The 26,749-nt window shown below is 44.5% G+C and overlaps 1 protein-coding gene across 1 annotated transcript in view; it reads left to right on the top strand.

Moving 5' to 3' along the window:
• The first annotated feature begins 260 nt into the window (after positions 1 to 260).
• Positions 261 to 26,749, top strand: part of FBLN1 (fibulin 1) — a 152,054-nt gene continuing 125,565 nt past the window's right edge. The window contains exons 1-2 of the mRNA XM_075003473.1: positions 261 to 788; positions 16,166 to 16,265. Coding sequence (XP_074859574.1) covers positions 713 to 788; positions 16,166 to 16,265 — 176 coding nt within the window. The 5' untranslated portion in view covers positions 261 to 712. The remainder of the gene's footprint in view (positions 789 to 16,165; positions 16,266 to 26,749) is intronic.

Here is a 26,749-nt window from a genome sequence, read left to right as displayed (position 1 = left end):
TCTTACTATTGTGGCTGCTGACCCTTGCCCCGCGTTATCTTAAAATCCTGTCAGCAACCCTGCAGACTGACGCAGTCCATCAACCCTAGCTCGTCCTTTGATCAGAGATCAGTGTCTGTGTGACCTGTGGAAAGGAGATAAGGAGACCTTTTCAGATAACACTGGCACGTCACAGCGCCCACTAGTTCTATTGCAAACGAGACCGTCACCTTCATTTTTCAAAGGAGTTTCGCGGAGGCTTTGGAAAACGCCACCCAGGCTTTGCTTTGTACCCCCTCCTTGTTAACCAAGCTGTGATTGGAGGAGAGACTGTAGGAGGAAGAGGAGCGAAGGGGGGAAGAGTCCGGGGGTTTAACTCGCCTCCTTCCAGAGAACCACCTGGAGGGAGGCGGTTGCGCTGTATTTTAGTGACGCGCTTCGACTCAAGTAACTAGCCGCTAGTCCGGGTCTGGGAAGTTTCCCGAGCTTGCGAGGGTCCCGGCAGTCAGAGGGGCTTTGCCTCCAGGCTGCCCCGTTCTGCTCGGCGCTCGCAGGCGGGCTCATTAAAGGGGAGGCAGTGCGTTCCCTCGCCTGGAAGCCGCTGGGAGTGACGGCGGGGGGGCGGGGGGTGTCCTTCCTAACCGGCCTCAGGCGGCTGCAAAAAGGCAGGGGGGAAGCGGCGGGCCGCTGCGCAGAGTCGAGCCCCACAGTGGTCCGTGTTCCCTGTCCGCTGATGGAGAGTCTGCGCGGGACCCGGCTGCTGCAGCTGCTCCTGCCCCTCGGCTTGCTGCCTTTACTGGCGGGGCAAGGTAGGTCCGAGCGGGAGTGAATGGGGAGCGCGGGGTCTGGGAGCCTCCTTCTTCCTCTCCCTCGCCGCCCCCTGTGCCGCACACCCGCCGCCGGGGCCCGAGGCGCCTGCTCCCTGCGAGCCGGGGCTCTGCACCACGTGCGAGCTGCTCCCTGCCGTGCCCGGCCTGCACACTAATTGCCCGGGGACGCGGGAAACGTCGGCGCCGGTCCAGGGCACGCCGGGCCGTGGTCCCGGGTAGCGCCGGCTGTGGCTAGCAGCAGGCAGGGGGGTCACGCTCCGCAGTTGTGAGATTGGCCCCGCAGGAGCTCTGGGAGAAGAGGCCGGGGCCTGCAGGGTCCTAGGAGTGGGCGTGGGGAGGTACCCGAGCAGGGGGGCCGGAAAGGAGACACTGCTCCGTGTGGAGCCCTCCGAGCCTTGCTTGTGTTGTGAGCACAGCGGCCAGGGACTGAAGGGGACGGGGCGGTTTGTAGTTTAATAACGTGGCTAGATCTTGGGGGCGGTTAATGGGCTCCTCTTGACCCGATTGGTAAGTGCTGAGCACCCGCAGCTTCTGCAGACTGAGGGATCTCCCCGCACAGCCCCTCAGCGCCCCATCTCCTGCTCCCAGAGGTCACCTGTGAGGCAGTGTTGCCAGTTTAGTTTTCCACAACACCCCGGTGAGGGTGGGGTGCATGTGTGTGCGCTGTGCGTTACATCCCAAGTTAAACTGGTTTCCATTATATCCAGGGTTTACAGGAGGCTGTTACCAACCTCCTGTAAACGCTGTTCCAGCAGTTCTGCCAACCCCCCTCAGCAGTTCAAACCCCACTCTGATTTCAGTTCCTGGGATTCAGTACTTTGCAATACTGTGCCCTAAATCAATGGGTGTCAGCCAGTCCAGACCAGTGTACCCTTTCAGGAGTCTGAGGCTCATGGTTCTTGCCCTTGGGGGTGGGGGGTGAGGAGGGAAGAAGTGAAGCAAGTAACTCAGAACCTCAGGCAGTTTCCTTTCTTACAACCACTGGCTGGGACTTTCAAAGTTGAAAGTCCAGTAACCTCTCCTGCAATCCCCTTGGGGCTCATGACCCCATGTTCATAATACCTGCCCAGAATGAATGATTTGGTATTGCCGTTTAAATATGTTGGGTGGTCACTGATGGCTGGGCCCAGCTACAAGTAAAATCAGCATTACAATTAATTGTGAAAATTTTATCTCAGGAGCAAGTCTTTCTTGCTTCAGTAAAATAATGGTTTGATTTAATGCAAAATGTTGTACAGATTGAACCTCTCCAGTTCCGCACCCTCTGGATCTGACGTGTGGGACCCGACAATTTGTGGAACAATGGGAGGTCAGTCTTGCTTAGCAACATCGCCAACACTCTCATTGCTTACTGGGCTCTTATCAGAACTTTGAGGATAAATTACTACTAAATAACAGCACAGAAGGCTGTAACCAAACTTTGTGGGACAGTGGGGAAACTGTCCCACTATCCCTTATAAGTGAACATCTGATTATTTAAAATCATGCCAGACCTTGGATGTTGCCAGACCAGAGAGTGCCAAATTAGAGAGGTTCAGCCTGCATTTTAAAATGAATTCTCACGAAAGATGATCGTGTTAACTGAAAACTATATTTCAAAATCAGTTCTTTCCAGAAGGCTCTTATTTTGTTCAGTTCCATGAGAATTCTAAAGGTGTGTGAAGGTGGCAAAGTGGTTGGACTTTAAATAGCCAGTTCTCCCCAACAATGCAAAGAAGTGATGCAGGTATTTATATTGCGGTAACACCAAGAGGCCTCATTCAGAATTGGAGTTTCATTATGATGCACTATGGTCCCTAGACTATAAAGTGTGTAGTCAAACAATGACAAATAAAAAGCGGTGAAGAAACTTATCAGTTACTATCACACGTATTGAGTTTGCAAATCTCTTGTAGCACAGCACTGCTTACAGTCAGTGATTCATTTAACTTTTTAGAAAAACAGATGTTAGCAAGCCCTCCTCCTCCTCCCCTTCCCTTCCCACGACCCCACCATAACCCCAAGAAGTTGGAAAGCAGTATCTATGGCAAAAACCCCAATACAACAGTAACTTTTTCAGTCTGTTCAAACAACGTAACTCAGGTTTTAAACATGCCATTGATATATTCTACTGGCTATTGTGAATAGTAAACTTAATCACAACTGTTGTAAAATGCTTACTAAGTTCACATTATGACTTCATTGCACATTTTACTTCCATGACTGAGTACATTTAAAAAAAATCTTTGAATTTATATTTCTGATTACTAGCATATTTTTCTGTTTCTGTGAGTATAGTGTATGGATCCCTCATATTTGGCTTCTAACTCCATATCTAGGCCTCTAAATCCATCCTTTGATTTTTAAAACATGCTTTGACTTCATTGGGTGTTGAGCACTTCTGAAAACTAGAAATTTAGGTGCTTAGAGAGGGACTGATAGTTCTTTCATTGGCCACGCATTTTGGAAATCGTGGTCTTAGTTCAACTAAGAGATTGTTTTAAAACTTCATAAATATATACATGAGGTTATTTTAAGCATTACTTTGCAGTAATTTCTATCTGTGCTGGCCAATGGATCAGTTGGGGTTTTCTATGTATATTGCATTAATGTAAACTAATAATCATGTTACTGATACAACTGTCTTCTGTATATACATATAGTCAACATCCAGAGCAAGGACCTGGTACCAGTATCAGAGAGGTAGCAGTGTTAGTTAGTCTGTATCTTCAAGAACAAGAAGTCCTGTGGCACCTTATAGACTAACATAATTTGGAGCATAAGCTTTCGAGGGTAAAGACCCGCTTGGTCAGGTGCAACCTGTTACGGTCACTTCTCTCAATTGTTCTTCGTTGGTGTTGGTGTGTCTGATGAATGGGAGAGGTATTAGCCTTTTCTAGATATCCCAGCCATTTGGTTAACTAAACTGACTTTAAGGGTTAAACCCAGAGACAGTGGGTCTGTGAGAATTTCCAGGACGTTTTGGCAGGGAGCCAGGATAGCCAATGGGAAGAATGGGACTATTGAACTGAAGCAGTGATCTGCCTGCTGCAGTCTTTTGTGTGATCAGAGGTGAGCTGGGACAGATGGATTAAGACAAGAAGCAGGCATGGAATTTCCAGTGATAAACATGAGACAACAGATTGTGAGTAGAAAGGGGATGTTTAGACAGACATGATCAGTTATTTTCTGTAATTTGGGGTTTGGTTGATAGGAGTTTTGTGTTTTTGCAGTTTGAACCTTCTGCATGCATTTTCCCTGTTACGGAGCAACAGAAAAAATCCCCACATTTCCAGACAGACAAAAAAGTGTCCGTTTTAAATCCTGAGATTTGTGCTCCTGGTTCAAAATTATCCCACCATTGCCACCATGTCAAGTATATTCCCCAGTCTGGCATGTCAAATGCAGAAGGTGGGGCCTGCAGGAGCTTTTTGAGTACCCTGTCACTAATGTCTTCTGTTTTATAAAAAAACCTCCCCAAAGGTCACAGATCATTTCACCTTAGGAGATATGATGCCATGATCCAAGTGAGAAAACTTCTTTTTAGAACCCAGGAAGACACACTTGGAATGTCTCCCTGTGGGGTAACCCCAAACTCTTAACCCTCCCTCAGGAGAGAGTTTGAAAACTGGACTTTTGCTCTTTCAGTCATAGGCATGTGCACATAGAACCTCTTTCCTTCTAGGATATAGGGATCATGGAATACTAGGACTGGAAGGGACCTCGAGAGGCCGTTGAGTCCAGCCCCCTGCCCTCATGACAAGATCAACTACTGTCTAGATCATCCCTGATAGACATTTATCTAACCTGTTCTTAACTGTCACCAGAGATGGAGATTCCACAACCTCCCGAGGCAATTTATTCCAGCGTTTGACCATGCTGACAGTTAGGAACTTCCTCCTAATGTCCAACCTAAACTTCCCTTGCTGCAGTTTAAACCCATTGCTTCTTGCTCTATCCTCAGAGGCCAAGAAGAACAAGTTTTCTCCCTCCTTCTTGTTTCTTCTCCCTTCCTTCCCTTTTACATACTTGAAAACTGCTGTCATGCCCCCACTCAGTCTTCTCTTTTCCAAACTCAACAAGTCCAATTCTTTCGGTCTTCTTTCATAGGCCATGTTCTCTAGACCTTTGATCATTCTTGTTGCTCTTTTCTGGACCCTTTCCAATTTCTCCACATCTTTCTTGAAATGCAGTGCCCAGAACTGGACACAGTACTCCAACTGAGGCCTAACCAGGGCAGAGTAGAGTGGAAGAATGATTTCTTATGTCTTACAACACATTGTCAATGCATCCCAGAATCATGTTTGCTTTTTTTTCCAACAGCATCACATTGATGACTCATATTTAGCTTGTGGTCCACTGTAACACCTAGATCCCTTTCTGCCATACTCCTTCCTAGACAGTTACTTCCCATTCTGTATGTGTGAAACTAATTGTTCCTAAGTGGAGTACTTTGCATTTGTCGTTATTAAACTTCATCCTGTTTACCGCAGACCATTTCTCCAATTTGTACAGATCGTTTTGAATTTTGACCCTATCCTCCAAAGCACTTGCAACCCCTCCCAGCTTGGTATCATCTGCAAACTTAATAAGTGTATTTTCTATGCCAGTATTTAAAGTGTTGATGAAGATATTGAACAGAACCGGTCCTAAAACAGATCCCTGCAGAACCCCACTTGTTACACCTTTCCAGCAGGATTGAGAACTATTAATAACTACTCTCTGAGTACAGTTATCCAACCAGTTTTGCATCCACCTTATTGTAGCCCCATCTAAGTTGTATTTGCCTATGTTATTGATAAGAGTATCATGCGAGACCGTATCAAATGCCTTACTAAAGTCCAGGTATACTACCTCCACTGCTTTTCCCTTATCCACAGGGCTCAGATCAGATCAGTCTTTGAAAGACGATTTTTATTAAGAAAACGAAGGTGTCCTTGCTAAGTATACTTGGTTGCTAGGTGTTACAGAGCACTGAAAAAAGGTAGATTAAAACACAGAGAACTACTTCCCTGGGATTCAGTTTAAAAATTACAATGTACTGGGGGTGGGGATGGGGGGTGGGGGTAGTGTAACATAAATTAGAAAAGGGAAGTCCCATATACCAAACCCGAAAATAACCTGATTGCATCTGACTAAACATCCCCTTTTTACTCACAAGTCTGTTGTCTCAAGTTTCACTGGAAGTTCTATGACAGCTTCCTGACTTAACCATCTCTTCCAGTTCACCTCTGCTCACACAAAAGACTGAAGTAGACAGATCACTGCTTCAATTCAAAAATCCCCTCTCTTCCCATTTGCTCTCTTGGTTGCCTGCCAACACTTCCTGGAGGTTCTAAAGTACCCCCTATCTCTAGGTTTAACTCTTAAAATTAGTTTAGTTAACTGAATGGCTTGGATGTCTAGAAAAGGGTAGTACCCTTCCCTCTCATCACAGCTTGAGCTATCGAATGTAACGCAACCTTTTGTAAGTAAGGCTCCCATTCTGCAAAGACAAGAAAGCATACCCTTTAATAGGACGCGCTGATATTGGTAAAATTAGGTATGTGCATAAATCTTTGCAAATTGGAGCCCATATCAAGTTCAGGAATTCTATAAAAGTGGCTAAGATTTGCAGGAAGTACCCTGTTATTTTTAACCAACAACTTATTCTGATTGGCACCACTGCTCACTGAATAACCTGGATTATGTGTTTACATGATGGTGTCAAATTACTGAATGAGTAATTCATCCTCAGCCCAGGTCTTTGGTATGTCTTGGTATTACATGCAGATAATGTAGCATAACTCAACATCTGGAAACATCTAGTCAGTGTGAGCTTATCATTTGTAATAAAAAACAGTCTACTAACTTGGTGGAATTAGTTTATTTTAAGATTACAATTTTTACGTGTGCTTTCTTTCAGGAGTAAATCTTATAAGAGTGTTTTGAGGAGGGAAGTAGAATTTGTAAAAGGCTGACAACTGCAATGTGTGGACTATCCCACTCTTCCGCCTATATATGTGCACCAAAGTGTTCCACTGTAACTCCCCCGTGTGGTTTCTGTGGAGTGAACTAGAAGGTTCCTAGAGCAGATTAACAACATCCTGTTTGCAGAGGGCAATGCTAAAGTGAAACAGTAACCTGTTAGTTCAGGATCATAGCATCCACATGGGGGAGTTACAATGTGGCATTTTGGTATGCAATGCTATTCATACCCCCATAGTCTGAGGAGCAGGGTCGTGTAGATATCTGTGCTTTCTTAATTTGTGGGTGAAGTGGTAACACTTCCAACTTTCCTAAAGCCATGGTGTCTAACACGCTAGCCACATGTAGCTGTTTGGACGGCTGGATGTGGGTAGTTGGCTTGAACAATAAACACACTTTCAGATTAATGTGGCTGTTTCTCTTAGCAGTTGCTATTACAGTGGCTACTGCTTCAGAACTGATTGGACACCACAGCCTTCAAGGTTAACTTATAAACACTATAATCCTACAATGACTGCAGTCTCCAAAGTACAGTTTTCAATTGAATTTCCATTTTTGCATTAGCATTGTTATCAAACCTGACATGCTGTAATCAGAATACCAAAATGGTAAAATCCATGAAGAGTTACTGCAATATACTTGCACTTTGTCAGATTTTAGTCATAACATAACAGGTTGATACCTTATTTTTTTGCTTTCAACCAGTAACTTCAAGTTTTGTAGTAGGCTTATATGTGTTTCCAATAAACCCTTCTGTTAAAAATCAACCTGTTCTACATCATCTATATTAAGAGTTTCTAAAATAAAATATGGGTCTATTTTTTTTTAAATAGAAATTTAGGATGGGATAGTATAAATGGTCAAATGGAAATTTAAACTTGACACAGTGGATCTGTGATGTCAGTTGAGGGATCCAAAAGGGAAAGTGATGTGGTCAGACCACAGGTGAGGAAGACAGGCTTACATCCACACTATGTGGACTAAAGGGGAACAAGTCAGGTATAAAGGAGGTCCCAGGGGGAAGCTGGAATCAAAATAAAAAATAGTGAGGGCACAAGCAAGAGTTTTCACTGTGAGAATAAAATGGAAAGTTCGGATCTTCTAGCTATGTACAAATTAACTTCAGGATATAAACAAGGTCTGGATATGCTAAAAGAAAGAGTCAATGATCAATTCTGGTTTAAGGTTGTGTTGACAATAATGGACATTGGGAGAAGCAGGGGAAGTTAAGGAAGACAAATAGGTGGCATTATTTTTTGATATTCTAAATATAAACGGTCAGTGAGACAACCAGGAGGAAATGTCAGATACTCGGACTGAAATGTAGATGTGGTGAAGAAGATACAAAGTAAAATCACTGGGGAGATACTTGCAATCATGTGAGTGAATATGGTTGCTCAGGGGTAAAATATACAGAGAAAAGAGGATGGGACCAGAACCCTTGGAGAACCACCATAAGAACAAGAAAAGGGAGGAGAAGGATCCAGAAAATGAAACTCTGAAAGAATGATCAGAGTCAGTAGGAAAAACAGTGGAAGTTGGAGCCATGGTAACTGAAGGAAGAGAAGGCAGTGACCAGCAGTGCTGAAAGCAGCAAATAGATCAAGGAGGAACAGGGAAGAATTATGGACTGCAAGGTTTTGTTTTTTTTTTTTTCCCCAGAAAATAATTGGATTAGAAACTCATGTCAGAGCAATTTCAGTGAAGGAGAAGAGAGGAGGATAAGGTAGAATCTGTAAATGTCATGTTCTGGGCCTTTGGGAAGGAAAAAATGTAAGGGAAAATGTGTACCAGTGGCATATTCATCTGTCACTAAGGGCAATGAATCTTACTGAGAATCCAGTTGAGCAATTTATGAACACACTTCAAGAACAGCTACATTGAGTGGTCTTTAGTTAATGTAATGTAGTAATATGAGAAGCATTTTGAAATTCAACTCCAGTGTCTGGTAAACCCTTTTCTGCCGTAGAGTAACAAAACATTAAATCACTTTTCCTTATCTCTCACTTCAACAAGATCCTTGCCTAAACAATTTTTACAATGTTATTTAATCTCTACGTAACACAAAACATTTACTCTCTCTAACTGAAAACGGCTGTCTGTACCGGTTCCAAAGTGCATTGAAGTCAATTTTAAGATTGACTTTGCTGGGCTTTGGATCATGGCCTTAATCCACATGAACTGGCCTGATGATTGCATAACAACATCTCATAATGCCTGTTTGGCCATAAAATTGCTATAAGATTTAAAAAGGAGAAATCAAGAGGCAACCCAACTTTTGTTTTAAATTGGAAGGTAGAAAGTGATTTAAATGCCAACATCCTTTGAAGCCATTTTTTCCACTGCTTGGGTAAATCTTTCTTTTTCTAATGCACCATAACAGTATCCATGGAGGAAAAGGGGAAGAAGAAGTTCACTCTCTGTATAGCCGGAAAAAACAACACATGTTCTACATCCATTTTTCTTTTCTTGCACCTCTCCTCCCTCCACTTGTTTCTAAGAAGTCATTAGAATCTCATGGTGCCAAAGTACAGGATTGGAATCCTAGCCCAATGGACAGAGCCCTCTTTGAAATTACTGACTGCCCTCATGGATTTCACTGGGGCCACACTTTCATTTCAGAAGAAGAAGAAGGATAAGTAAAATGTAAACAGGTTCTGAAATCTTTAAGAAGTAGACTTGTCTATAAATGCCAATTGTAAAGGCAGAGAGCAAAGTAAAACCATCCAGAGTGTTTCCCTATATTTTATTACTGAGTTATGTTTTAGAAGAATGGCTGCAAGCTAGAGCTTTTTCTTACATGTATTTTAACTTCCCTTTCTTCTCAAGAGGGCTGTAACATGTTCTTTGGATGGTATGAACCACAGCCTGAACTGCAGTTTCCTTCCACTATGCAAATCTCTGTCTGGATATTGTGCCTGCGTTTTAGATTGCCTTCCTGGGCCTGTTTTAAGTTTTCCAGTTACGTGGCTTCAGTAGAGATTGCTAGAAAGAGATGTAATGGCCAAGGTTGGCCTTCCTGGGACAAACATGGCTGAGGACCCTGATGTTAGTTTGTATAGATCCCTGAAAAACCTGGGGCCAGATCTGAACATAACTTAAAAGTGGATCATTTTCCAGTATGCATAAAATTAATTGCAAACAGCAGAAATACAGTGTAGTTATTCATAACACATTTCATTAAGCCAGAAACACTCAGGCTATGGTTGCACTAGTGAGTTTTGCTGACAAAACCGGTGGAACATCCATACACAAAACGTCTTTTGAGCAGAGATGGATAGCTCAGTGGTTTGATAATTGGCCTGCTAAATGCAGAATTGTGAATTCAGTGCTGGAGGGGTCATTTGGTGCAAATAAAAAAAAAATCAGCATGGGATGGTGATAGGCCCTTCTGTGAGGGTGGGTGACTAGACTCCAAAATCTCTGAAGGTCCCTTCCAGCTCTGTGAGGTAGCTATATGTCCATATATAATAGATCGGTTTTGTAGAGAGGTTGTCAAAAAAAACTTCAGTACTTCGGCAGCAGTCTGCCTCTCAGCCAGGAGGCATAACGTCACTGTGACAGGTTCTGTCAACAAAAAAAGCTGTGGTGGATGTCCTGGGGGCCTTCTCTGGACAGACAGGGCATCCAGAACAACGGCCAGCCCTGTCTGTTGTCTGGCCGCTCTGTCGACACAGCGGAGCGGTCTTCTGATTGGCTTTTCTACGTGGCTGCGCTTTCGACATAAGTTTTGTTGGGAAATCTCTTCCGCAAGTGACTTCTGTCACCATATCACTGTAGTGTAACTGTAGCCTCAGTGTTTACTAACATCACTTACAAGAGTAGAGTACCAGATTTCATAAGCATTGGCCACACGCATCCAGGCAAGAGACTAGACTCCATATATCACTTCCATGTCTCTCATCACAGGCATATCTTTACCAGACTTTGACTTTCTTCGTAGCACTGCAAACTGTATCTGTCTTTCAGGTAGTTTAATGAGATCAGTGGAAATTTTGTCATTGACTTCAAGGGGAGAAGTATTTCACTCTTTTTTTTTCTCTTTTGAGTTGTTGTATACAGCACCAGATGTACTTGTTGCATTACAGGAGGGGAAGGAAATGGTCACGGCCAAGCGAAATGTACATGGGGAGTCAATATGGTCCAGTGGTCAGTGTTCTGCCACTGACCTACTGCATGACTTTGGTTAAACCACTTCATCTCTTTGCAGTGGCAGTTTCTTCATCTTTAAAATGGGGGTTGTATTTGCCTTCCTTTGTAAATCACTGCGTGATCTAACAGTGAAAACATTTTATTATAATACAAAAATAAAAAAACAGAGCCCGTATAAAGCAAAGATGAAGTAATAAGAACTTTATATTAGAAGAACCTGTAATACAAGCCACTTTCTCCACAGCATGTATTTCTGCCTTTTGCATGTGCAGTGAAGTGTTCAGAAGCTGGACTCTACTGATAATTAATAAGAAAACATGACTCTTGTTTTAATCCATGTTTTAACTTACCTGCTGTGTGGTGAAACCCCTGTCAGCTCATTAACTGAATTTAGGTTTGCTAGATCAGGCAAAGCTACATAAATGACATTAAAATTAAATAATTTCTATTCGCTTGATTTGATTTTTTTTTTTTTATTTTTATCAATTTCCTTCTCTCTTTCTTCGTTTATCTCAACTGTATATTTATTTAAGTGGTAAAAAATTTGCATCTGTCTTTCTCTGAAGATAGTTCCATGTATATAGTTGATTTGTAAATACTCTTAAAGAATCAAAATAAGAAAAAATTTAAATGCCTGAGAAATAAGGAAGTTAAGTAAGTTCACTTGCAGTTAATATAATCCTTATGTTTATATGGAAGGATGATCAAATGCCTCCTCCAGGCTTTACAATGTGGCTCATAGAATTGGAACTGGAAGGGCCCATGAGAGGTCGTCAAGTCCTGTCCCCTGCCCTCACAGAAGGCCAGGTGCCATCTATATCATGGTTTCCCAAACTGAGGGGTGTGCCCCCCGGATGGGTGTGAAGAAATTCGAGGGGGGGCACAAGGCGGCCCAGCCCCCACCCAGTCATGCTCCCCACCTGACGAAAGACCCGGCCTTTGCTTCCAGCTCTCAGCTCCTGCCATAAAAAGCAGGCAGCCAGCAAAGACCCACGTGGAGCTAGCTGCCTCCTGGCAAAGGCGATTGAGTGTGGGTTGGAGGAGGGTGGTATTAGATTGGAGGTTGGGGGTGCCTGGCTCTGATGAGGGGGATAGGGATAGTGTAAGCGGCGGGGGGAGGGGGGGCTGGGGGTGCCTGGCTTTGTAGGATGGAAGAGGCTCGGGCAGGCGGCTCGCGGGGCTTGGGAAGTAGACCGGTTTGTGGGACTTGCACTGCTTGGGCAGCTGGCCCTGGCATTTCAGGGTTCTGGCAGCTTGGGCTGGCAGCTGGCTCCAGCAGCATGGGGCGTGGGCAGCTCAGGCTGGCAGGCAGGTGGCTGGCCCTAGCAGTGTGGGGCTTGGGTGGGTGGCTTGGGCAGCTGTCCTGTGGCTGGTGCGGGCAGCTGGTCCCGGCAGCGTGGGGCTCAGGCAGCCAGCGGGTGGGCAGGCGACTGGGCCGGTCAGCTGGTGGGTGGGTGTGGGGCTGGCCTTGGTGGCATGGGACTCTGGTGGGCAGCTCTGGCAGCGCAGGTCTCGGGTGGGTGGCTCTTGTGGTCAGCTCTGGCAGCTGCACAGGGCTCAGGTAGCTGGCCAGCTGGGTCTGCATTAGGCTCCTGCGAGGGGCCAAGAAAAACTAGTTGTGCTTATTTTTAATTTTAAATAACATTTTTATATCAAGTTTGTGTTTATTTTGAATTACGAATTGAATTTTTTGTTAAAAGGGGGCTTGGATGATGGCAAAGAAGAGGTTGGGGGTGTGCGAGGGTCTCTCAAAAATCAAAAAGGGGGCATGATGCCAAAAAGTTTGGGAATCACTGCTCTAGAGCGTCTCCAACAGATGCCTATCCGACCTGCTCTTAAATATCTCCAGTGATGGGGATTCCACTACCCCTCCAGGCAACTTATTCTAGAGTTTAACCACCCTGACTGTCGAGAAGTTTCTTCTAATGTCCAGCCCAAACATCCTTTGCTGAAATTTAAGCCCATTGCTTCTTGTCCTCATCAGAGATTAAGGAGGATAATTTTCTCCCTTCTCTTTATAACACCCTTTTAGGTACAGTCATCTCTCAAAATGCATGATTTCACGTTGCACTTAGTAATGCAAGTTAAGGGCAACTCAAAATCCCGCTTCCCCTCTTGGCCCTGGCTCAACCCCCTCTGGCCTTCATGGCTCTGGTTCAACCCGCGTCTGGCTCGGGCCCCACCTCACCACCCCTCACGCACGGCTCCGACTCAGCCCCCTGGCCCTGGTTCAACCATCCGCCCACCAGCTCACCACCTGAGCATGGCTCTGGCTCAACGCTGCCCCCCCCACTGCCCTGGTTCAGGTTCCCCTGTGTGTGGATCTGGCTCACCACCCACCATGTGCAGCTCTGGTTCAAACGTCCCCATCCTGGGACAACACCCCCTCCCCAGTTCAAACCCCCACGCCCGTGCATGGCTCTGGCTCAACTCCCCCTGACCCCTGTTCAAACACCCAGCCTGGCTCACCACCCAAACATGGCTCTGCTGCACCTCCCCAGTATGTGACTCTAGCTCAACCCCTCCAACCTGGTTCAACCGCCTTCCCTCTCACCCCCATGCAGCTCTGGCTCAACTCCACCTCTCGCTGCCCTGCAGCCCTAACCAACCCCAGGCTTAACACCCATGCCCCCTGCCATGGCCTCAGCCACCTCCAGGCTTAACACCTCCGCAGCTGCCACCCCCACCCCAGGACTTCCCTTCTAAAAGGGGCTCCAGGTGCTCCTGCTGCTTCCCCGGCCACAGAACATGCGTTCCGCTGGGGGAAAAAAAGCCTCCCCCGACGTAAAATTCCAGTTATGCGAGGTGTGTGGGAGCACAACCCTCCCATAACTCCAGGCACTACTGTACTTGAAAGCTGCTCTCAAGTCTTCTCCTGGTCTTCTCTTTTCCAAACGAAACAAACTGAGTTCTTTTAGTCTTCCTTGATAGGTCATGTTTGCTAGACCTTTACTCATTTTTGTTGTTCTCTTCTGGACCCTTTCTAGTTTTTCCACATCTTTCTTGAAATATGGTACCAGAAGTGAACACAATACTCCAACTGAGGCCTCATCAGTGCAGAGAGAAGAATTATTTCTCATGTCTTGCTCACAACACTCCTGTTTAATGCATCCCAGTATCGTGTAACTTTTTTTTTTCCCCAGAAGTGTCACACTGTTGACTCATATGTAGCTTGTGGTCCACCATGGCCCTTAGATCCCTTTTTGCAGTACTCCTTCCTAGACAGTTGCTTCCCATTTTGTACATGTGAAACTGAGTGTTCCTTCCAAAGTGGAGCATAGGTGGAGCATTTTGCATTTGTCTTTATTAAACTTTGTCCTATTTACCTCAGACCATTTCTTCAGTTTGAATTCTGACCTTATCCTCCAAAGCACTTTCTAACCCCCACCCACCTCCCCATACCGCAGCTTGGGCTCATCTGCAGTCGTTAAAACTATACTCTCTATGCCATTATCTAAATTGTTGATGAAGCTATTGAATAGAAATATCATGCCTGCCCTCACCTTCGACATTAAAAAATGGAACTCGGGGCAATGACCATTCCTTCTAGTTTTCAGTGCTCCATCTTGCCGTTTGTGGAAAATGGCCAGTACATGCTGGGAGCTGCAGTCCTGACCTGCATCTTCAAATTAAAGGATGAGGGTATCTACAGTCTGAACTGTTTAAAGAGAATTAGGTTCAGCAAGTGGGGTTAGGAAAAGTGACTAATATATTCTACCCGTGGGCTGCAGAGAAGAGCCACCAAGAGACTCCAGGTGTTGGGGGCATAAGTAACCAACATGAAACCACTCGATCTTGGAACATTCTGAGAACTTTTTGCAATTTTAACTGGAATTTTCCTGTCCTTTAATTGGCTATTTATTCTCCCTCACATTGTCTCAGCTTCATTCCACTGCTGCCCCTCTTAGCCTCTTCTCAACTGTCCTCTTCACTCCACCTGCCCGCAGATAATCATGGAACTAACATGAGATTTGCCGCCACCACATTGTCCACTCTGTTTTGTGTTCTTTCTCCTGTCCTGTGCCTGTCTCTTCTACTTAGTGTGTTAGCTCTTTGTGGTAGAAACCATGTACAACTCTGTCTGTTCAAAACCTAGCACAATGGGGCCCCACTGTTGGGTGTCACTACCATAATAAACATGTTAAATACAATTAAAACACAAAACCCCTCGTTTATGCACTCTGTCCTGGTTAAAATGTTAGGGTTAAAAAAATTAAAAGAATTGGGTTTGTTTAGTTTAGAAGAGAGAAGGCTGAGGGGACATGACAACAACTTTCAAGTACAGTAGTCCCTTGTGTTATGAAGAGTTGCAATCCCATGCACCCTCGCATAACTCAAATTTTGTGTAAGTTGAGGAGCGGCTTTTTCCTCAGCGGAACCCATGTTCTGTAGCCACCAAAGCAGCAGGAGCACCTGGAGCTCCTTTTGAAAGGTAAGTCCTGGGGTTGCGGGGGCAGCTGGGGAGGGTTAAACCTGGTGGTGGGCTGGGGCCATGGGGGAGCAGGGAGGTTAAGCCTGGGGTGTGTTAAGTCTGCAGGGGGCGTGGGGGAGTGCAGTTGAGACAGGCCGCATGGGGGAGTTTGAAGTGCAGTTGGGCCGTGGGGCAGGACGGGGTATTGTGTGTTGTGTGAGCTGGAACCGCGTGCATGGTTTGAATGGGGGCCACAGGGGATTTGAACTAGGGCGGGGGGTTGAACCAGGCCACACAGGGCTGGGTGGGGAGTTGGGCTGGTGGGGAGTCAGAGTTTGAGTTGTGCTTAAATCGTGATTGTGCATTTCAAGGGTTTACTGTATCTGAAAGGGTGTTACAAGGAGAAGGGAGAAAAATTATTCTCCCTAGCCTCTGATGATAGAACAAGAAGCAATGCATTTAAATTACAGCAAGCAAGCTTTAGGCTGGTCATTAGGACAAATTTCCTAACTTCAGGGTTGTTAAGTACTGGAATAAATTGACAAGGGTGGTTGTGGAATCTCCATCATTGGAGATATTTAAGAACAGGTCTCATAAATATCTAAAAGAGATGTTATAGATGGTATTTGGTCCAGCTGTGAGGGACTGGACTTGATGACCTCTTGAGGTGCCTTCCAGGTCTAGTATTCTATGATTCTGTATACTGCATAAGTGTTCTGTTTCAGCCTTAGCTGGTGTGCAGAGGAAAAAGGTAATTTGGATGTCAGCTGTGGTAATTATTAGTAGGCTTGACACTGATTGTTAAGCTTCTATGAAATATTCTGTTTTTTTTTTTTCATTTGTGCAGAAAGTTCAGTGGAAAAATGCTGCAACAGTGGTAATGAATGGGCAAGTGAAAAAAGACATTGTAGATCTCTGCCATTTATTTCTGACTCCAAAGAATGCAGGTACGTTATTACTTAATAACGATTGTCAAAAATAATGTAGAAGGCATTAGAGCTTGTTGGGAAAATGAAAAGTTGCCTTTGAAAATTTTTGACCATAAAGTTTTGGTTTCCAAGGGAATTTTTAAATTTTCAATATTTCCAATTTTGTTTAGACATAGTATTTCAAAAGCCTACTCTTTAACATAACTTATAGTCTTCGTACTTTTCCAGCTGAAATAAATATTTGTTTGTTTATTTATTTATTTGAAAAAGTAGAAATAATGTTCCCTTAAGCGCTCACATTTTTACACTGCTCCCTTTTTTTAGTGGTTTAAAAATAAATTAATAAAGTTGAGAGGGAAAGGGGGAGGAAGAGAACATAGAGTTTAAAAATAAAAGTGGAGGGAAGGTAGAGAAACTCACAATCAATAAACTTTAAATGGAATTTTTAAAATCCTTTGGCTTCTAAAAACTGAGGGGGAAGAGTAATTTAAAACTGATGTTAAAAAGTTGTTTTGAATTTTCCTGTAAGCAAATCGACAAATAGTAGAATCAACATTTTCCTTTAAACTTCATTTTTCTATGGAAAACATTTTCAGTTTTATATTTGAAATCAGGCAATTTTAGTAGATGTCATAGTGAGAGAAAAGGCAAACTGGGGAGACCTCTTGGTTTTTAAAACATTGGATTAGGCCTCTGTGAAACTTTGGGTTTAATTTTCAACTGTACCAGATATTAGCTATCAGGTACAGTTTGGAACTGACTTAGTTAATTGCTTAAGTCCCTCTGTACCTCCTTTCCCCATTTGTTGTGGAGATAAACCTGTTGGCTTATGAGATGCACAGACACCAGTGATAGAGGGAGGGGTAGGGGGCAAATGTCTAGATTTAGATCTGTATGTTAACAGGAGTCTGGGAGGTTTGCACAATTCTTCTCATACAGCTAGCTCTGGAGTCATATCATGTATTTTGGAGAAAATGTTTGACTATATTGGTATTCAAAAAACATAACACTTTGCTAAAGTGGAATGGACTCCACTAGTCAGAGAACATGGATTCATACAGTTAATTGCATTATGGTAGTCCTTTCTGGACTGCTGGTTTGCTGATACCATTTAAACTTGCTGTTAACTTTCTCACAGCAAATATGGCTATTTCAGTCCTGATACAGTTGACTGGAGGATGCTACCTATGAATGTATTCACTTTTATCTGAGCAGTTTAGTTTCATGGCAATTTTTGGATTAGATTTTTGTTAATATCTTTTAAATAATGAGATATGTATTTTAAAAAATGGGCCTCAACTGATATAAATTGGTGTTGCCTCATTAACTTCATTGTAGCTATACTAAGGTATGCCAGTCGAGTATCTGGCCCAATGATAATAGAAATTGTTGGATATCAGTCAGCCAGAGACCATAGCCAATATATAAAATTAATATATTCAACAGCGAGTTTGTCTGCGCTACAAGATTTTGTCAAATTTATTGTTTTTTTTTTTTTCCTTCCTTAAAAGCGCTTGATTTTGTGAGGTCAAAGGTGCATGTCCCCACTGTGTGCTTGAGTTCACTGGAATGGATCCCACAATAGGGTGGTTATCTTTGACTTTGTCAGTGATACACTGTGGGTAACCATCCTACAGTTTCTGCTGCTCTCTTGTATTCTGGGTTAGACTCTCAGGGTTTCACAGGACAAAAACACTGCGGAGGATGGTTCTGGGTACATATTGCCAGCCTCCCATAGTGCACTTATTTCTTTACTTTCCCACTTGAAAGCTCTGGCAGACAATGTTTTCGTGACCTTTTTTCACTGGTTATCCATGCAGACATCACACCCAGGCAAGCATGGACCCTGTACAGCTTCAGACTGTTTTGGCAAGCATTATGAACACTTCATGCATTATGTTGTGGTATGTTCAGAACCTAGCCAGGAGCCACCGGAATGAGGAATAATGTGTGGAGGACACAAATGCAGATGTGTACGAAACACTGGAGTGGAGCAATTGACAGATGCTGGCAACAGTCGATCCTGTTCACACAGTGGAACACTAGTTATGGTCCCATGAGACAAGCACATACTGGTGGGACCTCATAGTTATGCAACTATGGGATGATCGGCAGTGGCTACAAAACGTTTGCATGTATAAAATCACCTTCATGGAACTTTGTAAATTGCTTTCTGCTGCCCTGAGGTGCAGCAATACCAGAATGAGACCTGTTCTGTAAGTTGAGAAGTGAGTGGCAATAGCAGTGTGGAAGCTTGTAATGCCCGACAGGTAACGGTGAGCTGCAAATCAATTTGGAGTGGGTAAATCTACAGTGGGGAACCACTGTGATCCAAGTAGCCAAGGCAATCAATACCCTTCTGCTATGAATGACAGTGATGCTGGGAAATGTGCAGGACATAAAGGAACTATTTCCATAGTTCTCTAACTCTGGTGTGGTGATAGGGACGTGCATTCCATCTATCTTGGCATCAGACTACCTGACCACAGACTACATAAACCACAAGGGGTACTTCTCAATGGTGTTGCAGGTGCTACTGGATCACGAGGGCTGTTTCACTGATGACAATACAGGATGGTTGGAAAAGGTGCCTTACATGTGCATCTTTAGAAACTCTAGTCTCTTCAGAACACTGCAGGATGGAACTTACTTCACAGACCAAAAACTTACCTTTTGGAGACATGGAGATGACAGTAATTATCCCTGGAGACCAGCCTACATTGCTCCCCTAACTCACGAAGTTGTACACAGGCTGCCTGGTCCACAGTAAAGAGCAGATCAGCTACAGGCTGAGCAAGTGCAGTGTGGTGGGAGAATGTGCTTTTGGCCATTGAAGTGCAAGGTTTGTCTCTGTGGCAGCCTGCTTTCTGCTCCATAATATTTGTGAGAGTAAGAAGGAAAACTTCATGCCAGGGTAGAGGGTTGAGGGAGATCACCTTGCCACTAATTATGAGCAGCCAGGCACTAGGGTAATAAGGAGAGCACACTGAGAGGCACTGTTAATCATAGAAAAACAGCTTTGTGAGTGACCAGACAGTGAAATGACAGTCCTGTATCTTGCTCTTAATGAGGTACTGGGTTGTAAACTCTATAAATCTCCTGTTCCTTCTCCCATCCTCCACCCACCTCAGGGCAACAGAAGCAAGAAAGAAACTGTTGTTGAGCAATCTTGCATTTTTATTTAGGGAACACAAGGAAGCAGACAGAAAAGGAGTTTAGGGTGGGAGCTTCAGGTGGGAGGCAGGGAGCAAGGGCAAGATGTGTTTTTGTAGTCCTCCTGTTCAACAGTCACAGGAGAAGGAATGTCCATTCCAGTTCTGGGAGACATCCTTGGGGCTTGAGTGGAAGACTGACCTTGTCTTCCGCCCTTCATTCTAGGGTGCCTGGGAGAGGAGGCTGTGGAACATGGTGAGGAGGCATGTGGTTCAGCATGGGCCAGAGGTGGGCTCTGTGCTCCATCTGCCTTTCCTGTGCCTCCAGCAGGCATGCCAGCAGCTGTTTCCTGTCCCACAAGCTTCAATATCTCCTCCTACGTTTTGGCTTCTCATTCCCCAAATGCACTGCTCGGGGCTTCGGGCTCCATGCTCCTGTCCTGCACCGTCGTTCTCCTACATGCATTTAATTGAACCTTGTTCATGTAGGTGGATTGCATTTGCCCAAAGAACATGTCATCCCGAGTACATTTTCACCTTTGGATCTGTGCTAGATGAACAGCTGGAGGAGCCTGGGGAGTGGGTGATGGGCTCACTGTTGTACCCTCTGTAACAGAAACGCAAAGGAGAGGAGTTACATTGTGAGCTTTATAGAGATGTGCAGGGAGGATTCCAGCTCTATCTCCAGACACATTTACAAAGTGGTCCAGCCAGCCCCTGCTGTGTAGGCAGAGTGACTGCCATTGATCACACACCCAACTGCCTTACCCCACTTGTAGCATGATTAAAAAGGTGAACTTACCAGAAGTGCTCTTCTTGCCATCAGAGTCCAGCAGTGATATGCCCAGGGAGGAGGGGCTTGGCTCTGAAGTTAAAAAGGGTCCTGGCTATTGGTGCGATCAGCTGCTCCATTCCCCTGCTGACCATTCTGGTCCTCTTTCTCCTCCTGTTCCTCATCAACCATGTCCTCTCTGCTGTTGCCTGAGGCTGTCTGAAGAATCTCTTGGGAGGCACTCACGGACAACTTTGGGACAGAGATTTGCTCTCCCCCTGTGTATTTGGAGTGCAGCAGAGTTGAAAGTTCTGGCCAGAGTGATCGCATTGTGGGACACCTCCAGGAAGCCAAGAACATCAAGTTTCATAGTGCTGCATATGCACTATCCTAAAATCAATCATGCAACACTGAATTTACTGTTACTCCTTGGAAAAAGCAGGAGTACCAAAATTGACCTTAAAAGTCAGCAGAAGCGGTTTGGTAGTATGGACTCATTACTAAGGAAATTGACTTAATGTGGGTGAGTTTGGCCTAAACTTGTAGTGTGGACATTTTAACATATATGGTGTTTATACCGAACTTTGTAAATATTAGAGACATTATATTTTCTCTGGCACCAATATTTTGTATGCTAATATTGCCATCAAACTAATTTGTAATTCTTAAATTGTTGTTTGGTAGTTTGAAAATCAGCTTCTAAGAACATTTTCTGTTTCTCCATTTAAAGCACATCACCCTGCCCTATCCTCTCATTTAAAATGAATTGCTTAGTGCTTTAACCTTGTGTAATTGTAGAAGTATTGGATTAATCTTTGTTATGGAAAGAATGTCTTTTGCAGTCATGTCTGTCTGTTGTTTCTTACTTTTTGCATTTATGTTGGCATGGAAAGCAGTCTCTTACGCACAAGAATTGATAGATAGGACTTAAATCCCAATCAGGAAATATTTGAAGAGTGAAAAGAATTATAGACAAAACATAGACAAGAAAAACAGGAAATGAAGTTTATTGAACAACTTGGAAGCAAGAATATTTGTAATTTCAGGATAATTTGATTTAATGTAAGATGAGACTCTTGTGTAATTTATCCTTTCACTCAGTGTTATTTCAAAGGGAGGGCCCTTTAGACTTCATAGGAAGCTTAAAAGTGTACTCAACTATAAATATCTCTGCCTTGTGCATTTACAGAAAGAGCCCCAACATCTAATGCACTTATATTCTGATTAACAAACTCAGAATACTGCAGTCTCAATAAGTAACACTGACTTTCTCAAATGATGTCCCAATGAAAAGTTACTATGTAAAAATTATATCCTTACTTGTATAATTTACTGGCAATAATAAATGATACTGTTTTTTGTTCCATTTAATACTTCATCATTAATATAGTTGCAAGACTCTCCGATGGATTGTTTTTTGATGTCACTTCAGAAACAAAATGTTAAGGGCTAATGTCACCTTTTGATTACACCTCTGTAATCTTATTGTAAACAGTGGTGTTATTCACAGGTAATTGTTGCCAAAATATAAAGTCAAGGAGCTTGAATGTCCTCTCATTTATACTAGTGTAAGGTCTGTCGACTTCGATGCAGTTACTCCTGATGTGCTCAAGTGTGCAGGTGTGAATGAGAGTAAAGTCAGAGCTGGTGGTTTAGCATATGACTAAATGGGGATAGAATTCAGAAAGGAATTGTAAGAATGGTTCAGGACCTACACAGTGGCACCAGATTTTCAAAAGAGCTCTGCTCCTATTTAGATACCTGCATATGTGTCACAGATGGAACCACTGGATGCTGAGCACTTTTGGAAAAACTATCCATTAGTTAAGTGACTTTGTGGCAGCTGAGCTCTTCTTATGTCAGAAGCAACTCAGCTTGACTTCCAAATTACAGGCTGAGTTTGCAGGGCAGGAAATTAGATGTGAATAAAACACCTTGTAAAGTGAGTAGATTTGATCAGGAAGTTACAGAAACAACATAAAGATGGACTTACTTCCATTTTTAGTGACTTTGCAAAGTAAAACTATGCTACAAGGACTCGTTAGCAGTGGATAAATGATGTGAGCAAGTGCCTTTTCCCATCTATTCCCTATGTTATTTTTAGTACCCCCTTGCTGAAGTTTGGTTAGAGTAACAGAGAAACCAAAAACAATACAAAAAAAGTTTAAGCTCAGTTCTCATCCTAGATGGACTATTCCTGGAGTTCCTGCCTTAGAACTACTCCTTCTGCTTACTTCTCCCTTTATCTGAATTGGGATGAAGCAGCAGAATCACCTTATCTATTTTGTGGCAGGTCAACACTTACTACTAGAGATGAAAGGAGGTGTTCCATGAAAATTTCAGCAGCCTGTTATGTATCTCTCCTCTTAGAGCCAGTCCCTGGGAACTTTCTCTAGGCTCATCTCCAGTCTGTCCTATGCAATCCTATTGTAAACAGTGGTGTAATTCAGTGGTAATGGGGCCAAAATAGGAAGTCGGGAACTTGATTCTCCTGTCATTTATACTAGTGTACATCTGTTAACTTCAAAGCAATTATTCCTGATCACTCCAAACATCCTCTTTGAGATCTAGCTCCAAAAGACCACTGTGGTTGCCAGAGGACTTGCCTTCCATAGTAAATTATTTTGTATGGTATGAGCACATTTCATTAGCTGGAGCCTAGACATTGAAAAGCTATTCAGGCTAGCACAAAATAACTAGCCTGGGCAGTAACTAGGTCACTGACCTCCGAGCTGGGCCCTCTGATTTCCCTACTTATAGAAGAATTATATCTCATGAAAAATTTTGTATCTCCATGGATGCAGATGGTTTGTTTGGTCTCTGCTGTTTGTACTCCAAAGCTCCTGCACACCCTGAATGGCCACAATTTCTCACACACGTTACTACATTTCACAGTGTCGTCATACCCCCCAAATCAACAAGACTTTATTGTGAGTGGGCAACAGGATGTGATTCATTTGACAATTACCTGTTCTGTTTTTTATGCAGATGTCTCCTGTGCACAGAACTGTGCAAATAATATTTGAGTGGATCTTTAGTCACTACAAAATCAAAACAAAAATGTGTTTAAATTTGAGCAAAACATTTTGTTCACCATGAAACAGTGCATTTTATTTATTTTTTAGCTTTCTAAAACACTTTTAATATTTTTAAATTAAATATAAATGAATTTTTAGAACAGAAGTGTGTAATTCAAAATATCAAAATGTTTCACTTACACAATATCAAAATGGTATGTTTTGGTTTTTTTGAACTTTTTAAAGTTTTTCTTTTTTTCTTGTTAAACTTGAAACAGTTTGGCAAAATTTGGCATGAATTTGCGACTTGATTTGATCATGTGTTTGGTGGGGGGACAAAAATTCTACCTTCGCTGTTGATGCAAACAGGTCATAGGCGTAGAGTTTAGGTGAACAGGTTTTCTGACTGTCTGCCCTCTTCCCAGCCATCCTTTTCTTCAGAGCATTTTCAAACATTCCAATCTCTCACTAGCTTCACATGGGTGCTATTTATTTTTGCGAAATGGCCTGCCCAAGAAATGCTTCTTCCGGCCTGCCCAAAGGTTATTGAAGGAGAGATTCAGTTCTGGACTAATGGTTTTTGTATAAAAAACACCTATTTTTTAAAGATAACAGAATGTAATGCCCTTTTGGGGCTAGAGGGAAATATTATTTATTGGTATTATGATAGCACCTAGGAATGCTAGTCACAGATGAGAAACTTACTGTGCTCGGTGCTGTACAAATGTAGAATAAAAAGTCTCTGCCCAAAGAGCTTACAATGTAATATGAGACAAAAGGTAGGTGTACAGATAGATGATTACAAGAGAGCAATGAAATGTAAATAGGTCAGCATGATCAGTAGTGGTCATAGCAACAGTTGCGTGACTATTTTGTATACAACTTTATAATTTGATTATCATTTTAGTGCTGGAAGGATCTGACATGCCATACTTTGTCTTGACACTTTTTAATGTTAAGGATGTTTAAGGTGATTTTTGGAGATGTTTCATGTTTTAATTTTTCCTCTGTGCTCTCTCATGGAACTCAGGACCGCTCAGGTTTGTGGCTTTGGGGCCTAAAAGATGAAAAAGCCTCAAAGAAATGTTTAAAACGCTAAAAAATTCCTTGGCTAATTTTTCATGAGCATGTTGTATATTCACATTGCATGGTAGTGTGTCAAATTGTAAGGGTTTTATCAGCAGTCATTTGGATGACCAATGGAATTCACTCGCAGTGTCCTATTTTGTGAGTAACATGGCTGTCCTAAACAGACTGATAAAACAATTATTCTTCCTCGAGTGTCCCCGTGGGTGCTCCACGATAGGTGTTGGGCTCGCCCCGGCGCCGCAGATCGGATCTTTCCAGCAGTTTCTGCCGGACCGCGCATGCGCTGGCGTGCGCGGCTCCCTTGCGCGCTCCCGGCCACGTGCGCGATCCGGTCCCCACCAGTTCCTTCTTAACCGCCATCAGCTGCAGACGGAATCTGCTCAGGCTGCGGCCAGAGTCAGCGTATTTAATGTTTTAAGTGTTTTTAGAGTTTCTTTTCAGTCTTTCAGTTAGGTTGTTATTTTTCTTATTGCAAAAAAAAAAAAAAGTATATAAAAGCCTTAGTAACAAGAGGAGCAGTGGAGGCCCGGGGATGTAAGGCCATTAGGTCTCCTGCCGCGGCAGGCTGGGTCCGAGAGGGGAACAAGCACAGAGAAGGTGCTAAGTACCCTGTTAACTCAAAGACTCACGGCAATGTCCTCTTCAGGATTCAAGAAGTGTGAGTCATGCCGCGAAGCTATGCCGGCCTCTGATGGGCACAGTCAGTGTATTAGGTGCCTGGGGGAATCTCACGTTACCCAAAAATGCTCCTTCTGCGCAAAGCTCACGGCTAGAGCAAGGAAGGACAGAGAAATGCAGCTAAAAATGCTGCTCTTTGACAAGGCCCTCCAGCCAGACATGCCGGAGCAGCCCCAACAAGAGGGACCTGCAGGGGCCCATAAAAGGAAGGCGGCTTCGCTCACCCCATCAGTGCAAAAACGGAGAAAGCTCTCACCAACCCAATCCCTGCCGGCAGCCACAGCGAGCGGGACGGGTGCAGCACATAGCCCCAAGCCGCAATCACAGACGAGCGGCAGCGGCGCGGAAGCGCACGTGGCAGAGGCTGAGCCTCCGATAATCAAACAGCCAGCCCGCACCGCAGGCAGAGCGGCGGCCAGGCAAGTGCTGAAACCGGCGGCACCGCAGCTAGCGGCACAGACCCCTGGGGCGCCGACGGTCCAGAGCTCGCAGGCGCGCGGCACTGCAACGAAGCGTGCTGAGCACGGCACCGACAGCGGGGCCGAGATCCCTGGCGTGGAAGGGGGCGGAGTCAGCCCCACAGGGGAGGGGAAAGGCAGCAGAGAAAACCCGGCACCGCAGCCCTTCTCCAGACAGGGCTGCAGGGCTGCTCTCTCTAAGCCCTCCCCTTATGCTGCGAACTCCAACAAGGAGGCAGGGGTCTCCCCCAGTCTACCCTGAGCCTCCCTCCCCATTCCTCCTCACCATGGCTTGGGCCACCCTTGCCTTTTCTGGGATTTGACCCCCTGGAGTACTATCACAAATCAGTCTCACCATTGTCTCAATCACCCAGACGATCTCGCTCCCCCAGACGCCGGGGGTATGCACCTCGAGAGTGGTCCAGGTCTCCATCCCAGGAACTGTGCCCGTGTTGCCATGGTCGGCCCTATCATGCGGGGCATAGACACCTTAGGCATACCCCCAGGGACAGGTCCCCTCAGATGGTTCACTATCCCCGAGGGCAATTGCGGACGGGGACGGAAACGCAAATATCTCAGGGGGAGTTGATTCTGGAACCCCGAGATTTCCCCTCGCAAGCCTCCAGCGAGAAGATGTATTGCCGTCAACAGGACCCAGAAGGATCCAGAGAGGCTTACCCTAGTGGTTCCTCTCTATCCTCCCCCGACGAGGCTATGGCCCCAAGGGACATCCACCCCCCGGACAATCTCAAACAGTTCCAAGAGCTGTTTAAAAGGGTGGCCTTTGCGCAAAGCATCCAAACAACAGAGGTGCAGGAGAAGCACCAAAAGCTCCTCAAAAACCTGAGACCTCCAGCCTCTTCCAAAATAGCTATTCCGCTCGACGAAGCAATTATGGAGTCCGCTACCATGATATGGCAGACCCCTGCGTCCGCTCCGCCTATAAACAAGAGAGCAGATAAGAAATACTTCATCCCGGCAAAGGGCATGGAGTTCCTGTTCGGTCACCCACAACCAAATTCTCTGGTGGTGGAATCGTCTCAACAGAGGTCGAAAACTTCTCAGTACAAGACAGGGGGAACGGACAAAGATGCCAAGAAGCTAGAGTTATTTGGCAGAAAGGTCTACTCCTCCTCTACCCTACTGTTGAGAATGGCAAATTATGCAGCACACCTAGCGAACCATAACTTTGACAATTACTCCAGGCTGACTTCCCTCATGGACTCGCTTCCAGAGGATAAGAAGCCGGTGCTGAAGGCCATCGTGCAGGAAGGCTACGCAGCCTCGAGGACAGGAGTTCAGATCGCCCTGGATGTAGCAGATACGGCGGCACACA

This window comes from Carettochelys insculpta, chromosome 1 (genome assembly GCF_033958435.1).
Source record: "Carettochelys insculpta isolate YL-2023 chromosome 1, ASM3395843v1, whole genome shotgun sequence".
NCBI lineage: Eukaryota > Metazoa > Chordata > Testudines > Carettochelyidae > Carettochelys > Carettochelys insculpta.
The sequence above is the reverse complement of the archived record's forward strand: the minus strand, read 5'-3'. Positions and strand labels throughout refer to the sequence as shown.